This window comes from Schistocerca piceifrons, chromosome 9 (assembly GCF_021461385.2).
Source record: "Schistocerca piceifrons isolate TAMUIC-IGC-003096 chromosome 9, iqSchPice1.1, whole genome shotgun sequence".
Classification (NCBI taxonomy): Eukaryota; Metazoa; Arthropoda; class Insecta; order Orthoptera; family Acrididae; genus Schistocerca; species Schistocerca piceifrons.
This window is the reverse complement of record NC_060146.1, coordinates 66,427,419-66,450,268: the sequence shown is the minus strand read 5'-3', so window position 1 is coordinate 66,450,268 and position 22,850 is coordinate 66,427,419. Positions and strand designations below refer to the sequence as shown.

Below are 22,850 nucleotides of genomic sequence, written 5' to 3'. Positions count from 1 at the left end.
AAATCCTGATTGGCAGGATGTGAGCATGTGGGTGGGGGTGTTTAAAGGTAATTTTCTAAAATTTTTCTTGAATACCCTGAAAACCATACCTTCTAGCAAAAGTATTCCCCAGTACAAAGTTAAACTACATTAACTTTCCTACAAAAAAGGTCATATTCATTACTTCCAATGGATTAGTAGTTTCCACATTGCAGAGGGAAAAAAAAGCAGATTATTAAAAATAATGTTTCAAGGACATAAAATTGATGTTTATTGTTAAACAAAGTGCCTTAAAAACAAATTTAAATGTGTGTGCCACACCCACGTGCAGTAAAAAGGGATAATTTGTGTTCTGGGGGTGTAACAGGGTGAGCAAGGGGGAGAGGTGGATTTTAGGAGTATAAGGGAACGAAGGTGATCAGATTGTGGTCATATGCTTCTCTCCTTCAAAGGCCTCCAAACTGAAGAGCAGTATAAGGGAACGAAGGTGATCAGATTGTGGTCATATGCTTCTCTCCTTCAAAGGCCTCCAAACTGAAGAGCAGGCAGCCGATTCCTCACTCTCTTTACCTCACTACAATACAAAATACAACTACAGGGTATTTCACAAAGTTATACTACTCCTTCCGCAGCATGCCTTATTAATCACTGGTGACACAGTGCCTAGCCATGCTGGGGGATGACTATTTTCCACAAAGCGTATTAACACTACGTGGAATACAGACATGAATCACTAATACTAACACAAGAAAGACTTATGGAAAGAATCTATGTAAATCTCTGCACACTGTTCTACAATACTACAGGAAAATTGATTCTTAACCACCATGTAAAGAAGGTGCAGTCTTCTTCCAGGAAATGCAACTTCCCCCAGCAAGAGTGCATCTCACTTTTCAGTCTACAGACAGGGTATACCTCCGCAGAATTTCCTGACAAGATCTCTCAAGTGAGTAGCCAAAATAACTTTACTGAGATGCTATTTATACAGCGGAGTTATTTTCAGTTTACTGGGTATTTATCTGCATTTATTAAAATAGCTATTATGTAAAAAAATGCCCAGAAGCTTAAATTGGCTATCAGCAAAAACCAGTTCTTACTTGTCATGGTTAAGTGAGCTTTTATGTAAATTACATTCCTTGTCAACAGTGGCTGAGGAGTGATTAATGTCCAAATGTGGTGATGTCAGTGACCCATGGAATGTTGGTGGGTTGGTAAATGTGGCATCTTGCTGCTGTCTGTCATTGACAGCATATGGTAAGGCCATGTAACTGCATTGTAGTCACATGGTGACGAATTAATGAGTGATGAGAAAGTTACCACCCATCTCTCACGAGTAATTGTGTTACTGATAGAATGCATGAACCTCTTATATTCAGGAATTGCTGGCACTTGGAGAGTGGGTTGCACTGACCGCTTACCACACATCACCAGTGTATTTTGGAAGGTCGATCTCAATGTGTCTGCTTGATAATATTGATCCTATTTAAATCAGGAACAGTAATCTGCTGTAATGAATTGCTTGGCTTGCGTTAAAAATGTCTGATTATCCATGACACCAATGTGTGTGTATGTATAAGCAGAGAGATAAAGCAGCCAGAATCTACCCGGAAATTTTTTTCTGAGGCTGCCAAGCTGCCAGATCTGTGAATGCGCTTAGCTGTTCGAGTCAGAGTGGGGGTACACTTAACTTGACTCATGTTTTGTTTGTGGCGCATTTTTAAATTGTTTCGGAATTGTTGCAGTTCCCGCGTTCGGATACTCGTTTTTATCATCTGCTATTTTTTTTTTTCATTGTATTCTTATTCTAAACTCGGCGACAAACATGTGTTTTGTGAAAATGCCAAAGCCTACAGTAGCCGCCGACAAAAGGGTGCAGCAATTTGAAATCGATGGTTTATATGCTCTCAAGAAGTTAACAGTGTTTTATAAATTCTGCAATATCAGAGTTCCATGGAAGTGTAAAGATTGTATAGTGGAACATGTGCAGACCGAAAAACATAAGGACAACAAGTTGAAACAGACCAGTTTGCCAATAAAGCGGGACACTACAATTAGCAGCAGCTTTGAATGTGCAAAAAAGAAGAAGAACGAGTGTGAATATCTGGCTCAAAGAACTGTGGAAACATTTTTGGAGGTCAACATTCCACTCCACAAATTGGAGAACGAAGACTTTCGGCAGTGGATCAATGAGTTCAATAACGGTGAGCAGTGGTGTTACCTTTTCATTTAAATTGTGGCTGCAGTATGATAATATTAAAACAGTGTCAGTGCTAGGTATATAAACAAATATGTAGACTCCTTGAAAACAATAATAAGTGATAGTTTAATCCATGTTCAATGCTGGGCACATAAAATTAATGTAATTGCTAACATTTATTCCAAGGAACTTAGTAAGTTAAATACTGCAATCAGTTATTTAAAGAATGCTTTTTTAAACACCAGGAAGAGAAAACAACATAATCAGACAGCAATTGGCATTCACTCGTTCGGCTTTACTCTTCTCAGCTTGTATAGCCCTGTCCCCTTTTGCCTGCACGAAAGTTTATTTCTAGATGCGACGAGGATTCACCTGACAGAGACTTCACATACACTATGCACGCACTCAAAAATCAACTTATGATTTTTTCCCCCATGGGACCAAACTGCTGATGTCATTGGTCCCTAGGCTTACACACTACTTAATCTACCTTACGCTAAGGACAACACAGACACCCACGCCCGAGGGAGGATTCGAGGGGGGGGGGGGGGGGGGGGGGGGGGGGAGAGCTGCGCGAACCGTGACAAGTCACCTCAGACCGCGCGGCTTATGATTCATTCAAAAACCAATTTATAGAGTGTGTTCAAAAACCAACAGGGATGCGCATCAAAATCATATTAGTAATCGATAGAACCAACATGCGCTGAATGCTAGGCGCTTTGTGAAACAAGGTTTTCTCCCCTCAAGAATATGAATTTGGCACCCCTCCCCCACCCTCATAGATCAGGGCCCGCTGCGCACACGTGAATCTGGCAGCTTGGACACGGCAGTAAAATCTTTCCCGGTTGCTGCTTGCTGCGACTGCTTACACAGCCAACAGCCCTGTTTCTGTAACCAGAAACGGGAGTAGGTACTACTCATACGCAACTCAACTGCGCATGCGCATCAGCCCGCTCGTATCTAAAACGAATCTAATGTAAACAGCTGTGACGTCATGCTCATCGGAGGCAATTTGTTGTTCTGAAGCATTGCATAGTCTTCCTAAAACCTTTGACACATTTTGTTGTTGGCAAGCGCTTGTATGAGCACTGTGTTTTGTTGTTGTATATGGCACATTTCCCTTGCAATCTATGTTTTATTTTCACTTTTTCCTCATTAATGTTTTATTGTTGCAGTATTATTCTGCAGTAGCGGGATTCAGTAATATCCTTTGTTGGAGTATCGATTCTTACCAGTCAAAATTACAAAAAATTAACTGAAAACTAAAACAATGAAAAATTTCTGGAATTCTAAAAAAATTCCCGAGTTTTTCCCGGTTTTCTCCCAGATGAAAAAATTCTCAGGTTTTTCCCAGATCTCCCGGTTGTCCCGGGTTGTATACACCTTGTCTTGGCTCTCCACAGCCATTTATATAGCAGAATATTTCGAGGTAATGACTGAATTCTTCTGCAGTGATGGCTTGCAAGAGCTGCCCAATGCAGGCATTGAGTATATTATTTCACTGTCAGACAATGATGTAACTAGGATTCTTGCAGAGGCCATGTTTGTTAAAGAACATGCCAGAGATTTGATGAACACGACTGTCTTCTTAGAGACTTCAAAACATCCAGCCTCACATGAACTTTATTCAAAGTTGAAGCATCTTGAAGTATTGTGGGAAAAGGAATATTTGGCAAGGAAACCAGTGAGATTTTAAAAATGATAAAGAGGGAAGTACATCATGCAGAAATTAAGGAGGGATTGAAGTGAACTGGACCGCACTTCCAAATGAGAAAGTCGACTCTCATGGCCACAGATCCAAATCAGTCAGTTTTCAACACCTTGGATTCTTGTTTCGATCCAAGGACAATAATTCTCAATTGTATTAATTCCGAAATGGCCAGGATCTTGCAATCTGTACCTGGGATGACTGTTCTTAGTACTGCAGATACTTTGAAGGGGTATCAATCTCTCCAGAATTTTGTTTAAAACCAAATGTCAAAGCAGTCGGGACATGCTGAAATAGTGGATGCTGCAGGCACCTGCAGTCGACAATCTGGAATTCGCAGCTGCAGCATTGCAAGCTGTTTGGTTCCCGTGTTCCAATGAGTGAAAATGTACTTGCCTTAATGCTACTGTAGATCTATCTTCGTGAACTCATTGCTTGATTCTTCTTTTTTTAAAAAAACTATGCATGTTCTCACTTTTTCAAATGTTTACTAGTTTTTACTTCTCTAATGTAAGGATGAACTATGCTTCTTTTGTTTGAGGATGGATTTCTATTTTGTCTGTTTTTACCGAATTTGTCCAGATCATGGTAAAAAAAGCTGAAAATGCAGTACATAACTCAGCCTTACTACAAGTTATATGTATGTGTAAAAGAGAGAGAGAGAGAGAGAGAGAGAGAGAGAGAGAGAGAGAGAGAGAGAGAGAGAGAGAGATTACGTTAAAAGAAAGTAATTTTTGTATTAAAGACTGTGTTACCGATGGAAAAAAGAATTTAAAACCCAAAATTTTTACTGAAACATATTATAAACATTGTTTCTGAGCAACATGTGAGTGAACATTTAAAAAAATTAATAAAATTAAATTTTGTCGTAATTTTAGCCCAAGTTAAATACCTTTTGTAAATGTTTATAAATATTTTGTTACTTGGGAATACTTAAAAAATAGCCTACAAGCTTTCTTGGTGATATTCATAGAGAAAAATCTCTTGGGGGTGCAGCCAAGACATTTTATTTATTAACAACAGTACTGCAAAGGCAAAAATTTTTCTTTACATTAAAATATTTTCTTCTAAGTTTCATTATTGCTATTCCGTAAGAAATTTCAATCATTTAACATAAATATTTAAGTCAGTGACAAAAATGGTTGAGTGTCAAAAATAGATTGTGGACCTGAAATAAGGGGAGTTCTGTATATTTTTTAATCTGCTGGATACATCATTGATGAATAATTCTTTTTGCAGTATTTAAAATATACGTATAACTCCAAACCATTCTGGCCAAGCACAGCAACAGTATGGAAACGTTAAAAATTGAAATAATAGTTTCTGTTACAAATACTTTATTCATTATGCATTTCATGCTTCTAGTGCATCTACCGATCATTCATGAGTCGTGGAGATCGGCTTCTGTGGTCTCCACAGCTCAACAACAATATGGAAGGAGTGAGAAACATATCATCAATAAAATATCTGCAACATACTGTTACTTTCATTTTTACCTTTGATATTTGTTATTAAATAATTATTTGTCTCAAAATTTTTTGTTAAAATAATTTTTCTCTATGCTTGTCTCATGTTGGCCCACCCTACCTTAGGAATAGCATTTTCAATACAGCATTGAAAAATGGTTAAATACAACAAAAATAGATAACTGATAACAGTAAAAGATTGCCAGAAAATAACACCAAAAAGTGCAAAAAAACCACCAATTTTTTCCTGTCCCTACTTATGAGTTATGAGTACTTGTCAAGGAGAAGATGTGAAGTTTGGAGATGAACAAGTGCTCATAGCTCTTAAAGCAAGCATTTTAGAGTCCACGTTTACTAGCCTTTTTTACTTTGAACAATCATTCCTGTCATCTTTCTGGATACTGACCATTCCTCCTAGGACATCCTGTATATTCTCACATCACTTTTAACATATTTTCTTTTCTTTTCACTCTTTAGATTTGATTTCTTCCAATTCTCTATTTTCAACAATGATCTTAATGGTGCATCAGTGCAGAAATGCTACACTTAGCTGATGAAGTAGTGTTGTCCACCGTCAACAGGTGGCAAAGCATAGTTCTACCTGCAAGCAATTACACGGGTTTCCAGCTTGAGGGACAACGTAAAAAAATATTAGGCTATGTTAATTTGCCATCAGCAGCTTATATCAACGTCCAAGTAAATCAATGCAACTGACAATGAACCTTTTGACAACATTTATTGGAATACACTTTGAAATACTGGAGTTACCAGGGCAAAAATGCAGATAGTGAAGCAGACCAGACTGGAGTTCTAGGAGTCAAATAACATTAAAGAGGCAGTATCAGTAGTTGATATGGAACAGATAGGCTGCAGCCTATCCAAAACATTATTCAATCTGTATGCAGATGAAATAATAAAGGAACTAAACTGGAAATTTGGAAAACAAATTGAAGTTCAAGGAGAGGAAATAACATCAAGGTCTCCCAATGACATTGCAACAAAACATTCTGGGCAAAGTGAAGAGGGTGTAAAATGCAGGCTGGCCAAACAATGAAAGAATTGTAAAAAAGGGATGTCTGTTAACACTGAATATAAATTTAAGTAATTTTTGTCTGGAGTGTAGCCTTATTATGAAAACAAAACTTAAATTATGATAAAACAATGGACACTCCAACTTAGAATATCAACAATATAAGGAAAAGATTGATTACTATTCACCATAAATATGACGATGAGTTGTAGACAAGCATAACAAAGGTACATATAATCTTTCAGCCAAAACTTTCTTCAGAAACACACACACACACACACACACACACACACACACACACACACACACACACACACAATTCATTTACATGCGCAAGCACGTACACATGAACATCATCTCTGGCAGCTCGGACTGGAATGCCATTGCTTGCTTGTGTGAATGAAAAAGAAAAGGGGGGGGGGAGAGGGAGAGAGAGAGAGAGAGAGAGAGAGAGAGAGAGAGAGAGAGAGAGAGGGGGGGGGGGGAGGGAGGGGAGAGGGAGAGAGAGGGAGGGAGAGAGAGGGAGAGAGAGAGAGGGAGAGAGAGAGAGAGAGAGAGAGAGAGAGAGAGAGAGAGATTATTTTCTGAAGAAACCTTTGGCCAAAAGCTTACGTGTACCTATCTTTTCGATGTGCCTATCTACAATTCAACGAATCATTGTTACAGTGTGTAAATACAACAATCTATCATTTCCTTACATTTTTGAATGATAATAATACAGTCCAAAAGGAAACAGAAGATTGTGAAATATGGTGTTGCAGGATTTCTGTACATGAATGAGTGGATTGAGTAACTAATGAGAAGCCACTGAATCAAACTGAGGAGAAAAGTGAATAGTTAATTTCTTTGATAAGACGAGGGAGAGGGGGAGAGAGAAAAAAGGGGGTGGGAGGCTCATGGGTGAAACTGCAGAGGAAGTGAGGCACAAACTGGAAGCATATTCAAATTGATATGGCTTGGAGTAGAGATGATGGGTCTTGTAAGGGATAGATTAGTGACAGAGCTACATCAAACTAGGCTCCACAGTGAAGATGACAATACTAACAACAACAACAACAACAACAATTGTTCACGAGAGGCAAAACATAAGGAGCATCACTCAGCAAAATTTTAGCCGTCATATCAACATCAGGCTTCTCAAAGCAGTAAGATTTGTGAAAAACAGGTTACAATGAGAATTACAAAACAGTGGTTTAATATAAACGAACATATAAAAAATCTGCTCACCAAGCAGCAGCAGTGTTCCCCTGCCGCCACTTGCTGAGTAGATTTTTAATCTATCCATTTATATTATATATTCAAAAACAGTGGTTTAGCTTTACAGGTAAGAACTTTCGACGTCAACAGCAGATGTAGGATAAACTGTTGTACCACATACGTAGCGCATGGAGCACGCTGGAGACGGTCATGGATGGAAAGTAGCTGAAGATAAACAACAAAAATAGTGGCAAATGCTACAATGGATGAATTTTACAACCGGTCTTTTTCCCTAGCCACAGGCACACTGCAGAAGCTATCTCACCTCCACATGCTCGTCGTCTAGACTGGATCCCATTTTGTCATCACTCTCGTCCTTGGTCAGGGCAGACCCGAGAAGAGTCCGTGCCTCTCCAACCAGTGCTGCAAGCTCCTCCAGCAGTCGGTTGGCATGAACAGCTTCCAGTCGCAACCACAGCAGCTCCAGTAGAGAAAGTGATCCACAAACAGTGCGACCACACACCTCTGCAACCTCTACCGGTTCACAAGTTACCAGCATCTGTCATGGAAAATGGTAAGTAAACATTAATTGTCATGTTGCCAGGGCCCTAATTTTGAGAACATTAATTGCGAATGAAAATCCAATACCACAGAAAACTTGATTTTTAAATTCTTTGTAGTTCAGTTCAGAAGATATTGCCTGAAATATAAATAAAAACACAATATATTCAGTGGCTAAATGTAAAGTTTTCTATCCCTGACTTGTTTCATAAGCTTTGCTCTAACACCAGGTGGCAGTTCCAATGTTTAGTTCATGTACACAGCTCTGGCAGACCAACAGAGTTGAAACATCTGGAATGCAGTATGATTTTGGTGGATTAGTAAGAAGAAATATTTTGGAACTGATGTATACCTGCAGCTTTGTGCTGCTTGCTTGTGCACTTTTGATTGGTCACAATACATTAAAAGAAAAATTTCTCAAAGAATGTATCTAAAAAAAAAAAGGCTGTTTTACATTCACTGTTTAAAAACTTTATTACAGGTACTGATTGAGTCAAAGATCTGTAGATATTTTTTACATTTTTCTACACAAAAAAAACTTCATTTATTTTTCAGATATATCATTGACATACATAATTTTCTTAAATGGGGAGAAACTGCAGGCAAGCTCCCTAAGAGGATAATGAGCAGAAAAGGTCAAATGGACTTATGGTTGGAAATGAGTTCCAACTGAAGATTGAGATGAAAGATCTATGACAGTGTAGGACCACCAGGAAAGTGGGAATGATCTAGAGTTTTTGTGGAATGACATCAACAAACCGTCAGCACTGGTTCAGTCTCAATGTGTCAATGTGTGGGTGGGGATTACTGGCAACTACCTCATGGGACCACTTAATCTTCTACAGTGCCTCACAGGCGAGGTGTCTTTGCATTTCCTTCGAGCGATCCTGCCTCCTCTACTGGAAGACATGCCTTTGGCATTCCTACCTGCCTGGCGTGTTCTCAAGTGTGCTTTCAATGACTGAAAACTACACTGACCCGACCCCCCCCCCCCCCCCAACACACACAGAACTCTTAGCCTGTCAAAGGATGGACCACCTGTGAAAGCAGCCATGTGATCTACCCACTAATTTACAGCACTGTGCTACACATTTTTTTTATGGATGTGGCAACCAACAAGCTATCAGCCTCACGAATAGTCACTGCCAAACTGTGGCCAAGAAGCAGCTGGACCACCTAGATGCTGAGCACTTCACTTTAACCATTGCTCACAGACAGTGTCATATGTATTCTTCCCCCCTCCCTGCTTTCCCTGACCTCATACTTCACTAGTCCGTGTCCTCCATTGCCTCTTCCTGTTACCAATCCAGTACTATATTTGCCTTTGATCCCATCAATGCACATACATCATCCTTTCTCCTTCTCTACCCCCCTTCCCCCTCCTCACTGGACAGTCTCACGATGCTCCACCTAGCAGCTCTATCTTGTCCCCACCACATCTCTACATGCTTCTACATGCACCCCCACTACCCACCCCAGGAAAGATTGTTTTGTTTCTCACCTAACGTGCAGTCATAGCCGGGTCTTAGGGCCAGGAGACAAGAGTGGTGTGTGTGTGTGTGTGTGTGTGTGTGAGAGAGAGAGAGAGAGAGAGAGAGAGAGAGAGAGAGAGAGAGAGAGAGAGATTTTTCTATGCCCAATGAAGAACTTAGTCTGAAAGCTGAATATTTCTAGCATTCTTTTTCACTGTGCCCATCTGAGACTAAACACCTTGTCTATGTGGTGAGTAGCAATCTATCCTTTCCTGTTGTCATATACTAGTGACATTCAGAAATTACAGAATGTTCTTTTTCTACAGAAAGTTTTGATATAATTAAACGAAATTGTATTTTGCATACCATTTGATACCCAAGCTACTTTTCTAAGTAGTCACCATTCAAAGTTAGGCACTTGTACCATTTTCCCAGGTCTTCTATGCCTCTAAATACTCAGTTTCTGCCAAGTTGTTGAACCAATAATTAATGGTTTTTTTTTAAGTTTTTAATCACTTCTGCAGTGTTGTCATCCCAAAAAATCTGTCAATTTGGGGAATCACCGTACACCTCAGTTACCTGCCTTTCTGATGGGTCGGACTTCATGCCCATTTAAAGTGCAGTTAATGCTGCACACCTTACCTCACACTTAGTGGGATCATCGATTTTGTCACACATATTCAAGACACACAGCTACTCAGTATTCAACTGCATTGGATCATTCCTACTGCCAAACTGAGGTGGATGGGTTCCAAGGTTGTTGGTCAGTCAGCAGTGATGGTCTAACTATGCGGTCAAGTCTCAAAACAAAACATTCTTTACTTTCTGAATGACCCTCGCGTATACTAAACCTGATATCTGAGTTTCATTGTATAAATCAAATTGGATCATAATTTAATCTGTTTCAAAAAATAATGTATGGTATTGTGTATACAAGAAGAGCACCTACAAGGAATAAACTTAAGACCCTCTTCTTGCATATCAGGTAGCACATAAAATATCTGGGACAGGTGGCACTAAATATTTGTAACCCCTCCAGCAATGTTAAAAAACAGTGAACATGTAAGACTCAAATGAGTATGTTCCAAACTATTAATTCTTCTGGCTAATCCATCAAAAGCATCCTGCAATCAAAACTTTAAGCGCAAAATATTGAAGCTATTTTATACACTGCTGGTTTTCAAGAAGCAATACAACTGTACCAAACACTGGAACTGTCATCTCATGATAAATCAAAGCCTCCTAAATGAATCCTATACAAAAATTATTAATTTAGTGACTGGTTGCACAATGTTTTCATTTGTATTTCAAACTGTCACAAAAAATAGTCTAACAGACAGGTGTGTGTTCACTTCTTTGGCTGCTGGTCCTGACAACAGCTGGGTCCTTCTTAACCCAGAGTATGGGTGTCTTGCTCCTCATTTCCTACCTTTCCCAACCAATCTGGTCTTTCTCCCAGAAGAAGAAACATTCAAGTTCTGAAAGTTAGGATTAGTATCTTTAACTTTCAGAGTATGTAAAGAAGTACCCATAAATTTTGCCTGCTGAATGTTACGTACTAACTAGTAATACTGCTATTCAACAATTTTCTCAATGGAATTTCCTCTTTGATGCAAACATTATATCATCAGTGAATAATCACTGTAGAATAACTTATATTTTTCTTACCAGTTCCTGAAAGAACAGTGTACTTCCGATCACGCAGTATGCAGTTATGTCAAATGCTTATCTAAAAAAACTTCTGTTACATTATAACTATCACAAAATAAAGTTCCTTATACTGGAAGAAAAGCCACATTTTGCACTGGATGAATTCCTACATTCGACACACAACTGTTTGGTATATTTCATTGATTGTTTGCAATCTGTGAACGTGAATGACAATATACTATAAAAATATTTGCTGTTAAGCAGATTATGCCAGTTAACAGGTCGTATATGAGGAATCTATAGAAATCATACAGAGTAATACACAATGAAAAAAGTGACTATGTGACACTGATAAGGATGAATTCTACTAGAATGCTGTCAACAGCAAATTCATGCTATCACAAAACAACAATTTAAATTTACAATGTAACTTAGTCACTACCCAAGAAAGTTGCAAACACACCTTTACCAGATATCTGTTACATTTTACAAGCATAACTTTAAAGTGAACAACTTAAGAGGCAATGGTACTGATTAATTTTGTCTTATTTTGGACACTGAACACTTGAGACTGTGGTTAAACAGTAGATGATTTGTGTGCATACTACAACCAATTGCTTCATGATGTTTTTAAAAAATTTTACTGCCCCATTAGCCAGCATTTGAACTACTAGAGGCTCATTGTCAAGACAATGGATACTTACAACAAATTTATATTTTGCACAACATGCAGTCAGTCATTAGGATTGTAGTGTAGGTGAAACTTTTACCTCTACAGATACTATCATGTTCTGCACATAAAGGGCAGCAACATAATCCCAGAGGTTACACCCGTAACAGTATGTGGCTGATGTAATATTAAGGCAATTACAGGGAATGGGAAAATGTGGTAGACATAATATTACACCACAACAGCTAACATAATTTTCCATGGTGTCTGACCTATATTTATAACTACTGTGAATGTCTGTGGAGTTTGCAGATTTTTGCTGTGACCATTAGATATCATTAGTAGCTGGCATTGGTGTAAGAATTCGTTATTACTGAAATGTTTGTCACTGTCACTTCGTAGATATCAACTGGTGTGCAATTAACACTATATCGCACTAAAAACACTAAATTTCACTTTGATCTTGTGTCTTTCATGAACATTAAATCATGTGTTTACTTATGTATTTGAACACAATAATTATTTCCCAAATTTTTTAATTTTGCATTTGCAATAAAATAATACTGGACTGAAGTTTCTCATCTGTGCATCTAGTTTCAACACTACCAATACCAAACTGATGACTTTAAAGCAAGTGTAAAAAAGATAAAACAAAAAAAAGTTTCCAACTACATATTTTTTGTGCATAACTTTCACACTAGATACCCACTGAACATATCTTAAGATACTCCATCAATACGAGAAGTCACATAAAATGGATATAAAGGAGATCCTGCAAATTTTTGTACTTCAGAAAGGGAGAAAAAATCCTTAAAGACAAGCTAGATAGTAAATTGATAAATTTCTTCAAATGTATATGTTGTATATGATAACTATAGTAAGCCACAAATATACTCATTCCTTCGCACATTCCACCCAATATTTGTAAAAAATAAAATTTAAAAAATTTGTAAAAATTAAAGTAAATATGATAACAATAAAAACAAAACAGAATACGCAGCATAACTGATAATTTAAGTACTCCGTGGCGTTAATGGTAGAAGTAAGTAAAAATTTAATTTAAAAATAACGTAACCCTGAAAAATGAAACATGTCTGACTATATCCATACTCTTTTGGGAAACCATACTGATGTAATATCTTTGCACTATATTTTCATTTCATGTAAACACACAGTGCGAGCGATCTTTCTCATGTTTGTGAATTTCTGCGCAATGAAGGAGGCACACTACCTGTAAGTAGATACACAAAATCACTATTTTGCAACGTTTCTATGGGGTACAAGCCCACAGGATCCATATTTTCTGATTGCAGTAAAATCATGAAAAGACCACTGCAGGGCAAGAGACGCAGAACAAGACACACGCAAAATACCAATGTAAATATATGCACTCATAAATGGGAATAATTTTCTGAAATGTGCCTTACTATGCACGAAAACATTCTCATCTTCCATCCCCTTTTCATTTGCTTCCTCTTATCTTCCTGTATATTGTCCTCAAATTTCATGTAATAAATAATCTGCTATGTAACACAACTACCACGTATGTGACTGGCCACGGAATGCACAATGAGTACTGACCTCCCTCAGCTTCTCTTTCCGCCTCTGCGATCGGGCCTCCGGTGTGATGTACGCCCACGGCCCACGCCGTTTCTTCTTTCGCGGGCCTGGGGGAGCGCCAACACGTCTGACCACTGTCGGTACTGCACCGTTAGGAACTGCAGGCACAGGTGTGGCTGCGGGTGAGGGTGCGGTCGCAGTCGCAGTCGCGGGCGCAGGCGCAGGTGCAGGCGCCGATGCTGGTGTCGGCGGAGTGGCCGCAGCAGCAGTGGGTGCAGCTGCAGATACACCTAAAAATTTCAGAGGTGCAAAAGTCACTGGCTCCTAATTTGTGTACACACTTGGATCACACTGTTATGACCAACATCTTATTTCTTGTAATATAAATTGGATAAGAAAACAAAAAGTTTTTTAAGTTAACAAACTCCATCAGTGGTAATCAAGTTTTTGATCCTCTTCTTTCCAACAGAGGGTACATTATTCAGTTATATTTCATGAAATGAACAGTAATTAATTCGAGTCCATCTTCTTATGTAACTGTTTATTACACCAAGAATGTGTGGCATACAAAATAAGACGAGGTATCAGCTGGACGGTACAATACCTATGCTGTACGAAAGACTCACGAATTATGTCGAAAAAACAGCAAGGCACAGTGAAATAAAGAGTTAATAATGAAGTGTTAATTTCTATGATTGCATGACCATATAATTCATAAGACAAGGGCCAAATAGTGGCAGAGTGTAAGTGTACTGCTGCTTGATGCATTGAATGTATACACTTTTGAGCAATTTTCATCCTTAGATGACTATAACATGTCCCTGAATGTAAAACAGCCCTTTTTTTTATATGTTCTTTGAGAAATTTTTCTTTTAATGTATTGTGACCAATCAAATTTACAAACTGTTTTACTGATACATGTTAAGATCTGCCTAAAGAAGTTAACATTATCTATTCTAGACAGCTGGTGTTTTCTTAGATAGATTATACTATACTGATACGCAAGTAATTTTTTTGTCAAATGTCACGTGAAGTCTGTGAGCTGTCTATCTCCACTGCATTCATTAAGATAATTTCTCGAGTGACTGGGAACTCTGAATCATATTTCTCTCACATGTACTGAACAAACTGCTGCTCACAATTCATGAAACCTTCCCTGATTTTTCTCTCCTGAAAGATTGGCACCAAGAACTGGGAATCTTTAATTTACTCTTCATATGATGCCACCTACAAACATTCACTGCTGTGACATCAAATTTTCTTCCTTCTGCACAATTGTTTGTGGCCTCTGCTTCAAGAATAACTATTAAGTTAAAATTAGTGTTTTTCGTATTTGTGAACCAATTGTGAAATGCAAACTCATAGATCCACATGTCTCAACAGTCACAACTGTGATGAGCATCAATTATCAATAGCAAAAATTTACTGGTCTTACAGCTTCCTAGCGCTGGATTGGCAGAAATCTGAACACTTCAGGCTAACCAACATTTCATCATTTGTTGCTGACCTTGGAACTCAACAGTGCTGTTGAACAATACCTGCTTTAGCATCAGTGCTGCATGTTTCATCAACTGTGCCACATTTTGAGTGTTCTGTGCGACATCTCTATGTTAATATGTCTCCTGCAAAATCCTACAAAAAAGCATTACTACTGAAGAGGGACCAAGCAGCACTCAGTCAAAAGCTCATGGCTTTAAAACCACCTTATGTGGCTGGAAGCCCAACAATAATTTACCCAGTACAAACCAGACATTATGCATCAGAAAAAACTTTGTATTTTAACATCCTGAGAACAAAGAAATCTTACTTCCTCTACAATATACTTTACATAATGACAATGACAGGAGAAGCATATCAATTGTGATTCTTATATACAGACAGTAGGTCTCCTCTACACTGCTCACAAACATAGTATGATGGAGTGGAAATGATATTGGTGTAACATGTACCCTTGAACCCACACACTGTATAGTGACTTGCAGCATAGAGATGCTGAGATAGATATAAAAATCTGTTGTTTTATTTGCTGTGACGATGAAGCTTCAAACTGTACAACCAGGCTGAACACTGCACAATAGCTGGCAATTCAGTTGCCCCTCACTTCCATTTGATGATTTAGCAAAGTTCATTGTACTATAGCAACAATTATTCCATAGTACTTCCTGTAGCTGAAACAGACAGACACAAAGACTCAGGAAGTATGAAACGCCAGCAAACTTCAATGGCCAGGGAGTTAAGTTTTCTGCCATTGGTGCACCTCACATTGTAAAATACTTGTTGCTAAATAATACCGATGTTTTAGTGACCAATGCAGTTGGTTTCCAGTGTTTCTACTGGAGCAATGTGCTGTTGAAGGCTCACCTATGTTTTGTCATAACCACTATGCCAGGGATGGCTTTACATCACAACTTTGCTGCACTAACAACACGAGACACTATTATTAGTAGTGAGAAACTGCCTCTGACCTAGATAAGGAAAACAGGAATCTATGCCCCATTCAACAATGACTGCCAACTGCAGTTCAAAATTAATAACAGCAGATCCCCACACTTCCACCACAGGAAGGCAATCCATTAATGTTTCCCATTCCTTCTGTCATTGTAAACCAATGGGTGAAACACTGCGAGGTGGAATATCTTCCACCAACTATAATCCCACTTCTAATATAAATACTCCTTTTTTCCTTTCCCCTATTTATTCAATACATAAGACACATACTAGGCATAAATGAAGTGTCCAAATTGTTGTTAGCACTGCAATTTTCAAAACTTTATTATTTAGTTTATTAAAGTATTCCCATTGTCACCAAGAGCGTTTGTCTGCTTCCCAGTTCTTTTTCTTTATCTAATAAGGTCTGCAAAAAAAAAAAAAAAAAAAAAAAAAAAAAAAAAAAAAAAAAAAAAAAAAAAAACCCCTCATTCTTATTTAATAGTTCACAGAAATCAATTCTTAAGATGGGAAAGACATATTTAGATACAGATACTGGAGACTGAAATGAACTAAGTGAACTTACAGAATGGTTTCGGCCTGTCAATCCAAAGCAGTTTGTACAGTTTGGAACTGGAGATTGAACAGAACTAAGTGAACTTATGGACAGATTTGGTCTTCCATTTAGATGCTGTTCGCACTGGTTCACTGTTTGGAGTTCAGAACTAACGATGCTCAGGTCCTGGGAGTGGAGTGTGCTAAGTATCATGCGAGGGGAAATTCGTACATGCACATTTCAGCTTTCAATAGGTAGGGGAAGAGATGAATACAAACTCTGTAGTTCACTTAAGATACACTGCTATAAACAGTTCCTTTCCCAGATTAATTCACTTGAACTAGTTTGTTCATGAACTACACATTCCTATTATTAATGTTGTATACAGATTAAGTTTCTATCTTATCTTTGTCTTGTGTTAATATAGCTCTCACCTTGTTCCACACCCAAGAACATTCTTCTTCTTGATGGGATCTACGAAACACAAGCGAGTGAATGGACCTCGACGACATGGTACACCAGTAGACAAATGAACTCCACTGCAACCAGGGCCAAAAACTGTCTTACAACCTTATCAGGTCCACAGTAGCACCTGAGGAACTTCTCAGAGAGACCAACCTTCCGAACAGGGGTGAAGATCCAGACGAGGTCACCAGGGTGGTAGACAGCAGAGTGGTGGCTCGCGTCATACCTTCGGCCATCGTTTTCTTGAGCCTGCAGCGTGCGGAGTCAAGCTAACTGCCGAGCTACCTCAGCTCTGGTTAAGACCTGGCCGATGTAGTCATCATCCACATCATCAGGATGTAACGGAAACACAGTGTCCTTCGTCGTAGTTGCCTCACGCCCATGCACCAGGAAAAATGGCATAAATCCTGTGGTGTCTTGTTTGGCAGTGTTGTAGGCAAATGTCACGAAAGGTAGCACCTCATCCCAGTTGCTCTGCTCAACACTGATGAACATTGATAGCATGTCGGCCCAGGTCTTATTAAGGCGTTCAGTAATCCAGTTAGTTTGCGGATGGTAGGCAGTCGTCATGTTGCACCGACGGTTTATATGTCACAAGATTTGATTGAAAAACTTTCCCTCGATCTGTAATTAACGACCTTGGGGCACTGTGTTTTAATACAAGGTCTTCTACGATGAATTTGACTACCCTGGATGCTTCGGCTGTTTTCACGGCTTTTGTAATGGCATAGCGTGTCAGATAATCAGTGCAAACAATAATCCATCTATTACCACTAGCAGACATTGGAAATCGTCTGAGGAGGTCAATCCTAACATGCTGGAAAGGTGTTTCGGCTGGTGGAATTGGTATGATTCGGCCAGGGGATTTCTGAGGAACTGCCTTTCTCCTCTGGCACCCTTGACAGTGCAACATATAGTGACAGACACTCCTAAACAAACCCGGCCAGAAAAATCTCTTGCAGATTCTATCATACGTCTTAATACATCCTAGATGTCCAGCCTCAGGTGTGTCATGGAACTTCTGTAGAATGTCTAAGCGCATATGTTTAGGAATCACTGGTAGCCACCTCTTTCCAAACGGATCCAAGTTTGTCTTGCAAAGCAATCTGTTAACTACCTTAAATTGTCCTTTCACATCCTCTGGCCAATTTAAGGCAAGCATAATTTGAGAGATCTTGGCATCCTTCTTCCGCTCAGCAGAGACATCCTGGAGTGCAGCAAGACAGTCACTATCTTCATCAAAGTCTTGATGGTCTTGCATATGGTTTCTTGAGAGACAGTTGGCATCTTGGTGTTTTCTTCCATTTTTGTACACTATGGTAATGTCATACTCTTCAAGACATAGTGCCCACCTGGAGAGTCATCCTGTTGCATCCTTAAGACCTGTCAACCAACAAAGTGAATGATGGTCTGTAACAACTATGAATGGCCTTTGGACAGGGTCCAGATCACAGCAAGACATTCTCTTTCTGTAGTTGAGTAGTTTCTCTCGGCTTTTGTAAGTGTCCTAGAAGCATGGGCTATAACCTTCTCCTTTCCATCTGAAATTTACACCAGAACAGCACCGATCCCATACCCACTGGCATCTGTGTGTAGTTCTGTAGGTTCTCTCTCATCATACTGACCAAGTACAGGGTCAGTCGTCAGAGCTTTTCGCAGCACATCGGAAGAATCTTGTTGAGCACCACCCCAGATAAATTTAGCATCAGCTTTTAACAGCTCTTGGAGTGGCCTGGCTTTGATACAAAAGTCTTTGATAAAATGACAGTAATAAGAACATAATCTGAGGAAGCTTCTCATATCTCTAATATGTTTAGGAATAGGAAATTTCATTAGAACTCTCACCTTTTCTGGGTCTGTCCACACACCTTTGTTTGACACAAGGTGTTCAAGAATTTTTATTTCTTTTGCTCCAAAGAGTCCGCCTTGTTGGAGACACTTAAGAACGGCCCACAGTCTTTTTATATGTCCATCAAATGTCTCTGAGAACACTATAATGTAATCTAAATAACAAAGACATATCGTCCACTTCACTTCAGGTAACGTAGAAGATTATCCATCATCCGTTCAAAAGTTGCTGGTGCATTACACAAACCAAATGGCATTACCTTAAACTCATACAGGCCCTCAGGGGTGATGAATGCAGTTTTCCCACGATCAGCCTCATCTACTCTGATTTACCAGTATCCCGAGTACATGTCCATGGTTGAGAAAAACTTAGCCCCCTTCAGACCATCTAGTGTATCGTCAATTTGTGGAAGAGGATAAATGTCCTTTTTAGTTATCTTATTAAGCTTCCTGTAATCCGCCAACTGCCATCCTTCTTCCTGACGAGGACCACTGGTGACGACCATGGGGTCTGTGAAGACTGAATGATGTCATTTTCCATCATTTTCTCTACCTCATCGTGAATTATTCGACGTTCCACACTATTTTAGACAGCTCCAAGACATCTTGAATGTAGTTTCTCCTGGACGCTGTGCCCTGCACTTTAATTTATCTTCAGCCTTGCACTTCTGTAGTTGTGTGTCACAGAAATACTAGTGCAGTTCCGCCTGGAACACTTCCCAGCTTGTGAACTTCTCATTGTTCTCATACCATTGATTGGCAGTGCCGTCCAAGTAGAAAAATATGTTAGCCAAACACACGGTGTCATCCCATTTGTTAAATTTGGCTATACGTTCATATACCTTCAGCCACTTGTTTGGATCTTGGCAATCGTCACCAGAGAACTCGGAAGGATGTCTCGTGTGGTGGCACACAGTTACTGTCATCATAACGCCGTCACCTTCTTCTGTCTCTGGTAGATTGCGATCTGTTGAATATGGCTCGAACTTGGGTTTCTCACGACGTAAACGGCGGCTCTGTCGTGGCCTGATGGGAGCCACTGTGTCGTCGACAACGTACGCTATCACAAGTTCCAATACCCAATGTCTCCACTAGAATAATGACACGTAGAAGAAGGTGTAAGTAGCTGAATGACCAACACTAACTTCAATTAACGAAGGTTTATTCAGCACTTGCACACACAAGAGCACGGAGCGAACTGCCTCTGGCCAGACCACATACAGTATATATACAGCTACAGAACATTCCAGTATAATGATTCTTTACATTTGTGGATACTTCTAGAATGTACTCGAAGTGAATATAGAAATTAAAATTCTACAGTCCAGGTGAGTTTTGAACTCACGACCTGCTGTGCAACCGTTTAAAACGTATCATAACCACTTGACCACGGTTCTACTCAGCTTCTTCTGCGACAATACAGGAATGGGAAAGATATGACACATCTACCATTTTGGCAATTGCCTGTGCTTTCTTGTTTTTATCCTTATACTCTTTTCAACTGTGGAACCTCACGACACAGTGAGAAAAACTCTTTCTCACTGAACACTCATGGTACAAAACAAACAAAAATGACCACTATATTCTTAAACTGGCCGTCCATCGAAATCTCTCTGAAACATGGTCTGCATTTGGCAAACACATCAAACAAACTTGCGCAGTGCCAAAACATTCGACAAACTAGTAAAGTTTGACAAATTCTTTGAGCATTTACTGAGGTCATTAGTCTGTTGGTTGAGAGAAAGGGGGGAAGGGGGCTTGAGCAGTGGGGAAGGAAAAACAAGAAAAGTGAAGACTGTGAAACAGCTGCAAAGTGCTTGTACACTCATAAAAGTTTGTTATGTAACAGTAAGTATAAAAATGAATTCCCAATGACAAATTCCCAAATCAGTGTGTATACATGTACAAGGGGGGAAAAAAAAAAAATCCTGGATTTTTCCAGGATTTCCCGGTAAAAAAATACAATTTCTCCTAGGTAAAAATACGCTTTTCCGTGTTAAGTGGCAGTATACTTTCCCTCAGAATCAGAAAACTTATCATACTTTAAATGGTCAGGTTTTTATACACCGGCCTAGAACCTCGCGTCCCTTTAGGAAACAAACTCCCACGAGAGAAAAAAGCATTTTCAAAAGATATTTGATGCAACATGTACACTACATATTTTTGTATTACGAACATATATAACCAAATTCCACCAAACACAGAACATTAGTTTCCAAAGCATTGACATCAAGATCGTGATGCGCTTTTATAAGCCAATCATAGCTCATGTCACATGATCTCACCAGCCGATGGTAGCAGATATTCACCACGTTTACATGGGGCACCCAGAACTGGACTTCGTAAACCGATCCCCCAATACCGCTTCTGGTTCCAGTTTTTCAATTCCGCAATCAATTTTCACTCCCATGTAAATGCAGTTGGTATTGTAACGTGCTTGGGCTGTCAGGTTCCGTCTTGTTTTTAAAACTTTCGGTTAATATTGATGGAGCGGCTTTTTGTAGTGAAGGATAAGTAGAAATATTAGACTGAAGCTGTTTATACCTCGTTTGATTGAAGAAAAACAGCGATTGTGCTGACTAAATCATAAATTATATCTGCTGTTTTCCCAGCACCATAGTCATCTGGGCTAGCAAATCCGCTTCAGACCTTAAGACGTAAGCACAACAGTGAAAAATGGTTTCTGAAATTCGATTTTCGTCTTTCAAAAGATGTGTCGCCTGTAACGTAGTGATTCAGAGCATAGGACACATTATGTAGTGGCCTATAGCAACATCTCCATTAAGTAGTGCGAACACACAAATAGGAAAAGTTGATGGTATAAATTAAGGTAAATAGTGTAGCTACAAGGAAAGCTAATCTTTCACATATAATATTTGTCTTTTCTGCGTGTGTTACACTTGGATACATCACACAAACGTGCCAGTAAAATTTCAAGTAACAACGTAAATGTCTGGTCTTCTGGACTTTAAATTCTACTAAGCGGCTGCCCCTCAAAGTGTTAAGCTTTAAATGAGAATCAAACGCTCTATGATTCAAGAAATTTAAAGCACATTCACAAACGTAACATAACTCATATTGCATAAAACGAAATGTACTTTAAAAGTAATGCTTTTCAAACCACCCATTGCAATTTTTTGCCGTGATCTATTGAAATTTGTTTCAGCAATTGTCAGAGAGCACCACAAAATGGACTTAATGTGCCTGTGTAGCTATCACGATGTAGGTAGTCTGTATGTTTGTACGTATACAGCATTAAGAGACCTTACATTACTCCAAGAGCATCAGAATTTCGTAAACTGTAATAAAATGCATAATTCAACTTAGAGAGTACCCTCATACACCCAGATTCACAAAGATGTAGGTCCCTTGCTGATATTAAAACCTTTCAGTGTGATTTTTGAGATGCAAATTTTCTTGGAGTACCAGTACTGTATTATCTCAAGTTTAGTTCTTTATTATGGCATAATGCCACATGTCCCAAAAGATAGCAACATGTACTTGAAATTCCATAAACATTTGACAATAGTCAATAGTGTTTCCAATAAACTGACTGCCTCTGTGGAAAAGCATAATTAAAGCTATTTTTTTCATCAAATTGACAAAAATAACTTCAGTGTTCTGCAAGGCAATTAAAGCCCGACTGCCAAAAACCTAGAAATAAAATAAAATCGGAAAACTGAAACTAATACCATATTTTAATCTTCCATAATTATGTGAGCATATTTTATAATTCACTTTATAGCTCCCAGCCACAGAAATCCATTTTGTTTTAATTTGACTTGAGAGCTATAAACCAAGAGGAAACAGCAAAATCACTGAACGTAAACACGGTTAATGTGGAGACTATCCCTCATCCCACTACAATTCAGACTGCTCTGTGCACGTGCGAATCTTGCAAGTCGGGTGCGCCAGAAAAATGTTCCCGGGTAGCATCTGGCTGCTTGTAGCTACTGCTGGTACAGTTTGTACATGGTTACCTCAGACAGAGCTAATAGCCGCACTTCAAGTAGCCAGAAGCGGGAGACTGTAATGCTCATACACAACTCAACTGCGAATGTGCA

The 22,850-nt window shown here is 39.0% G+C and overlaps 1 protein-coding gene across 2 annotated transcripts in view; it reads right to left on the bottom strand.

Moving 5' to 3' along the window:
• Positions 1-22,850, bottom strand: part of LOC124717146 — a 146,554-nt gene that overhangs the window by 23,313 nt on the left and 100,391 nt on the right. Inside the window, exons 8-9 of one of the 2 annotated variants that reach the window (XM_047243899.1) lie at positions 13,512-13,780; positions 7,903-8,136 (exon numbers count right to left, since the gene is read on the bottom strand). In XM_047243899.1, coding sequence (XP_047099855.1) covers positions 7,903-8,136; positions 13,512-13,780 — 503 coding nt within the window. The remainder of the gene's footprint in view (positions 1-7,902; positions 8,137-13,511; positions 13,781-22,850) is intronic. The other variant, XM_047243900.1, reaches the window with a different exon arrangement.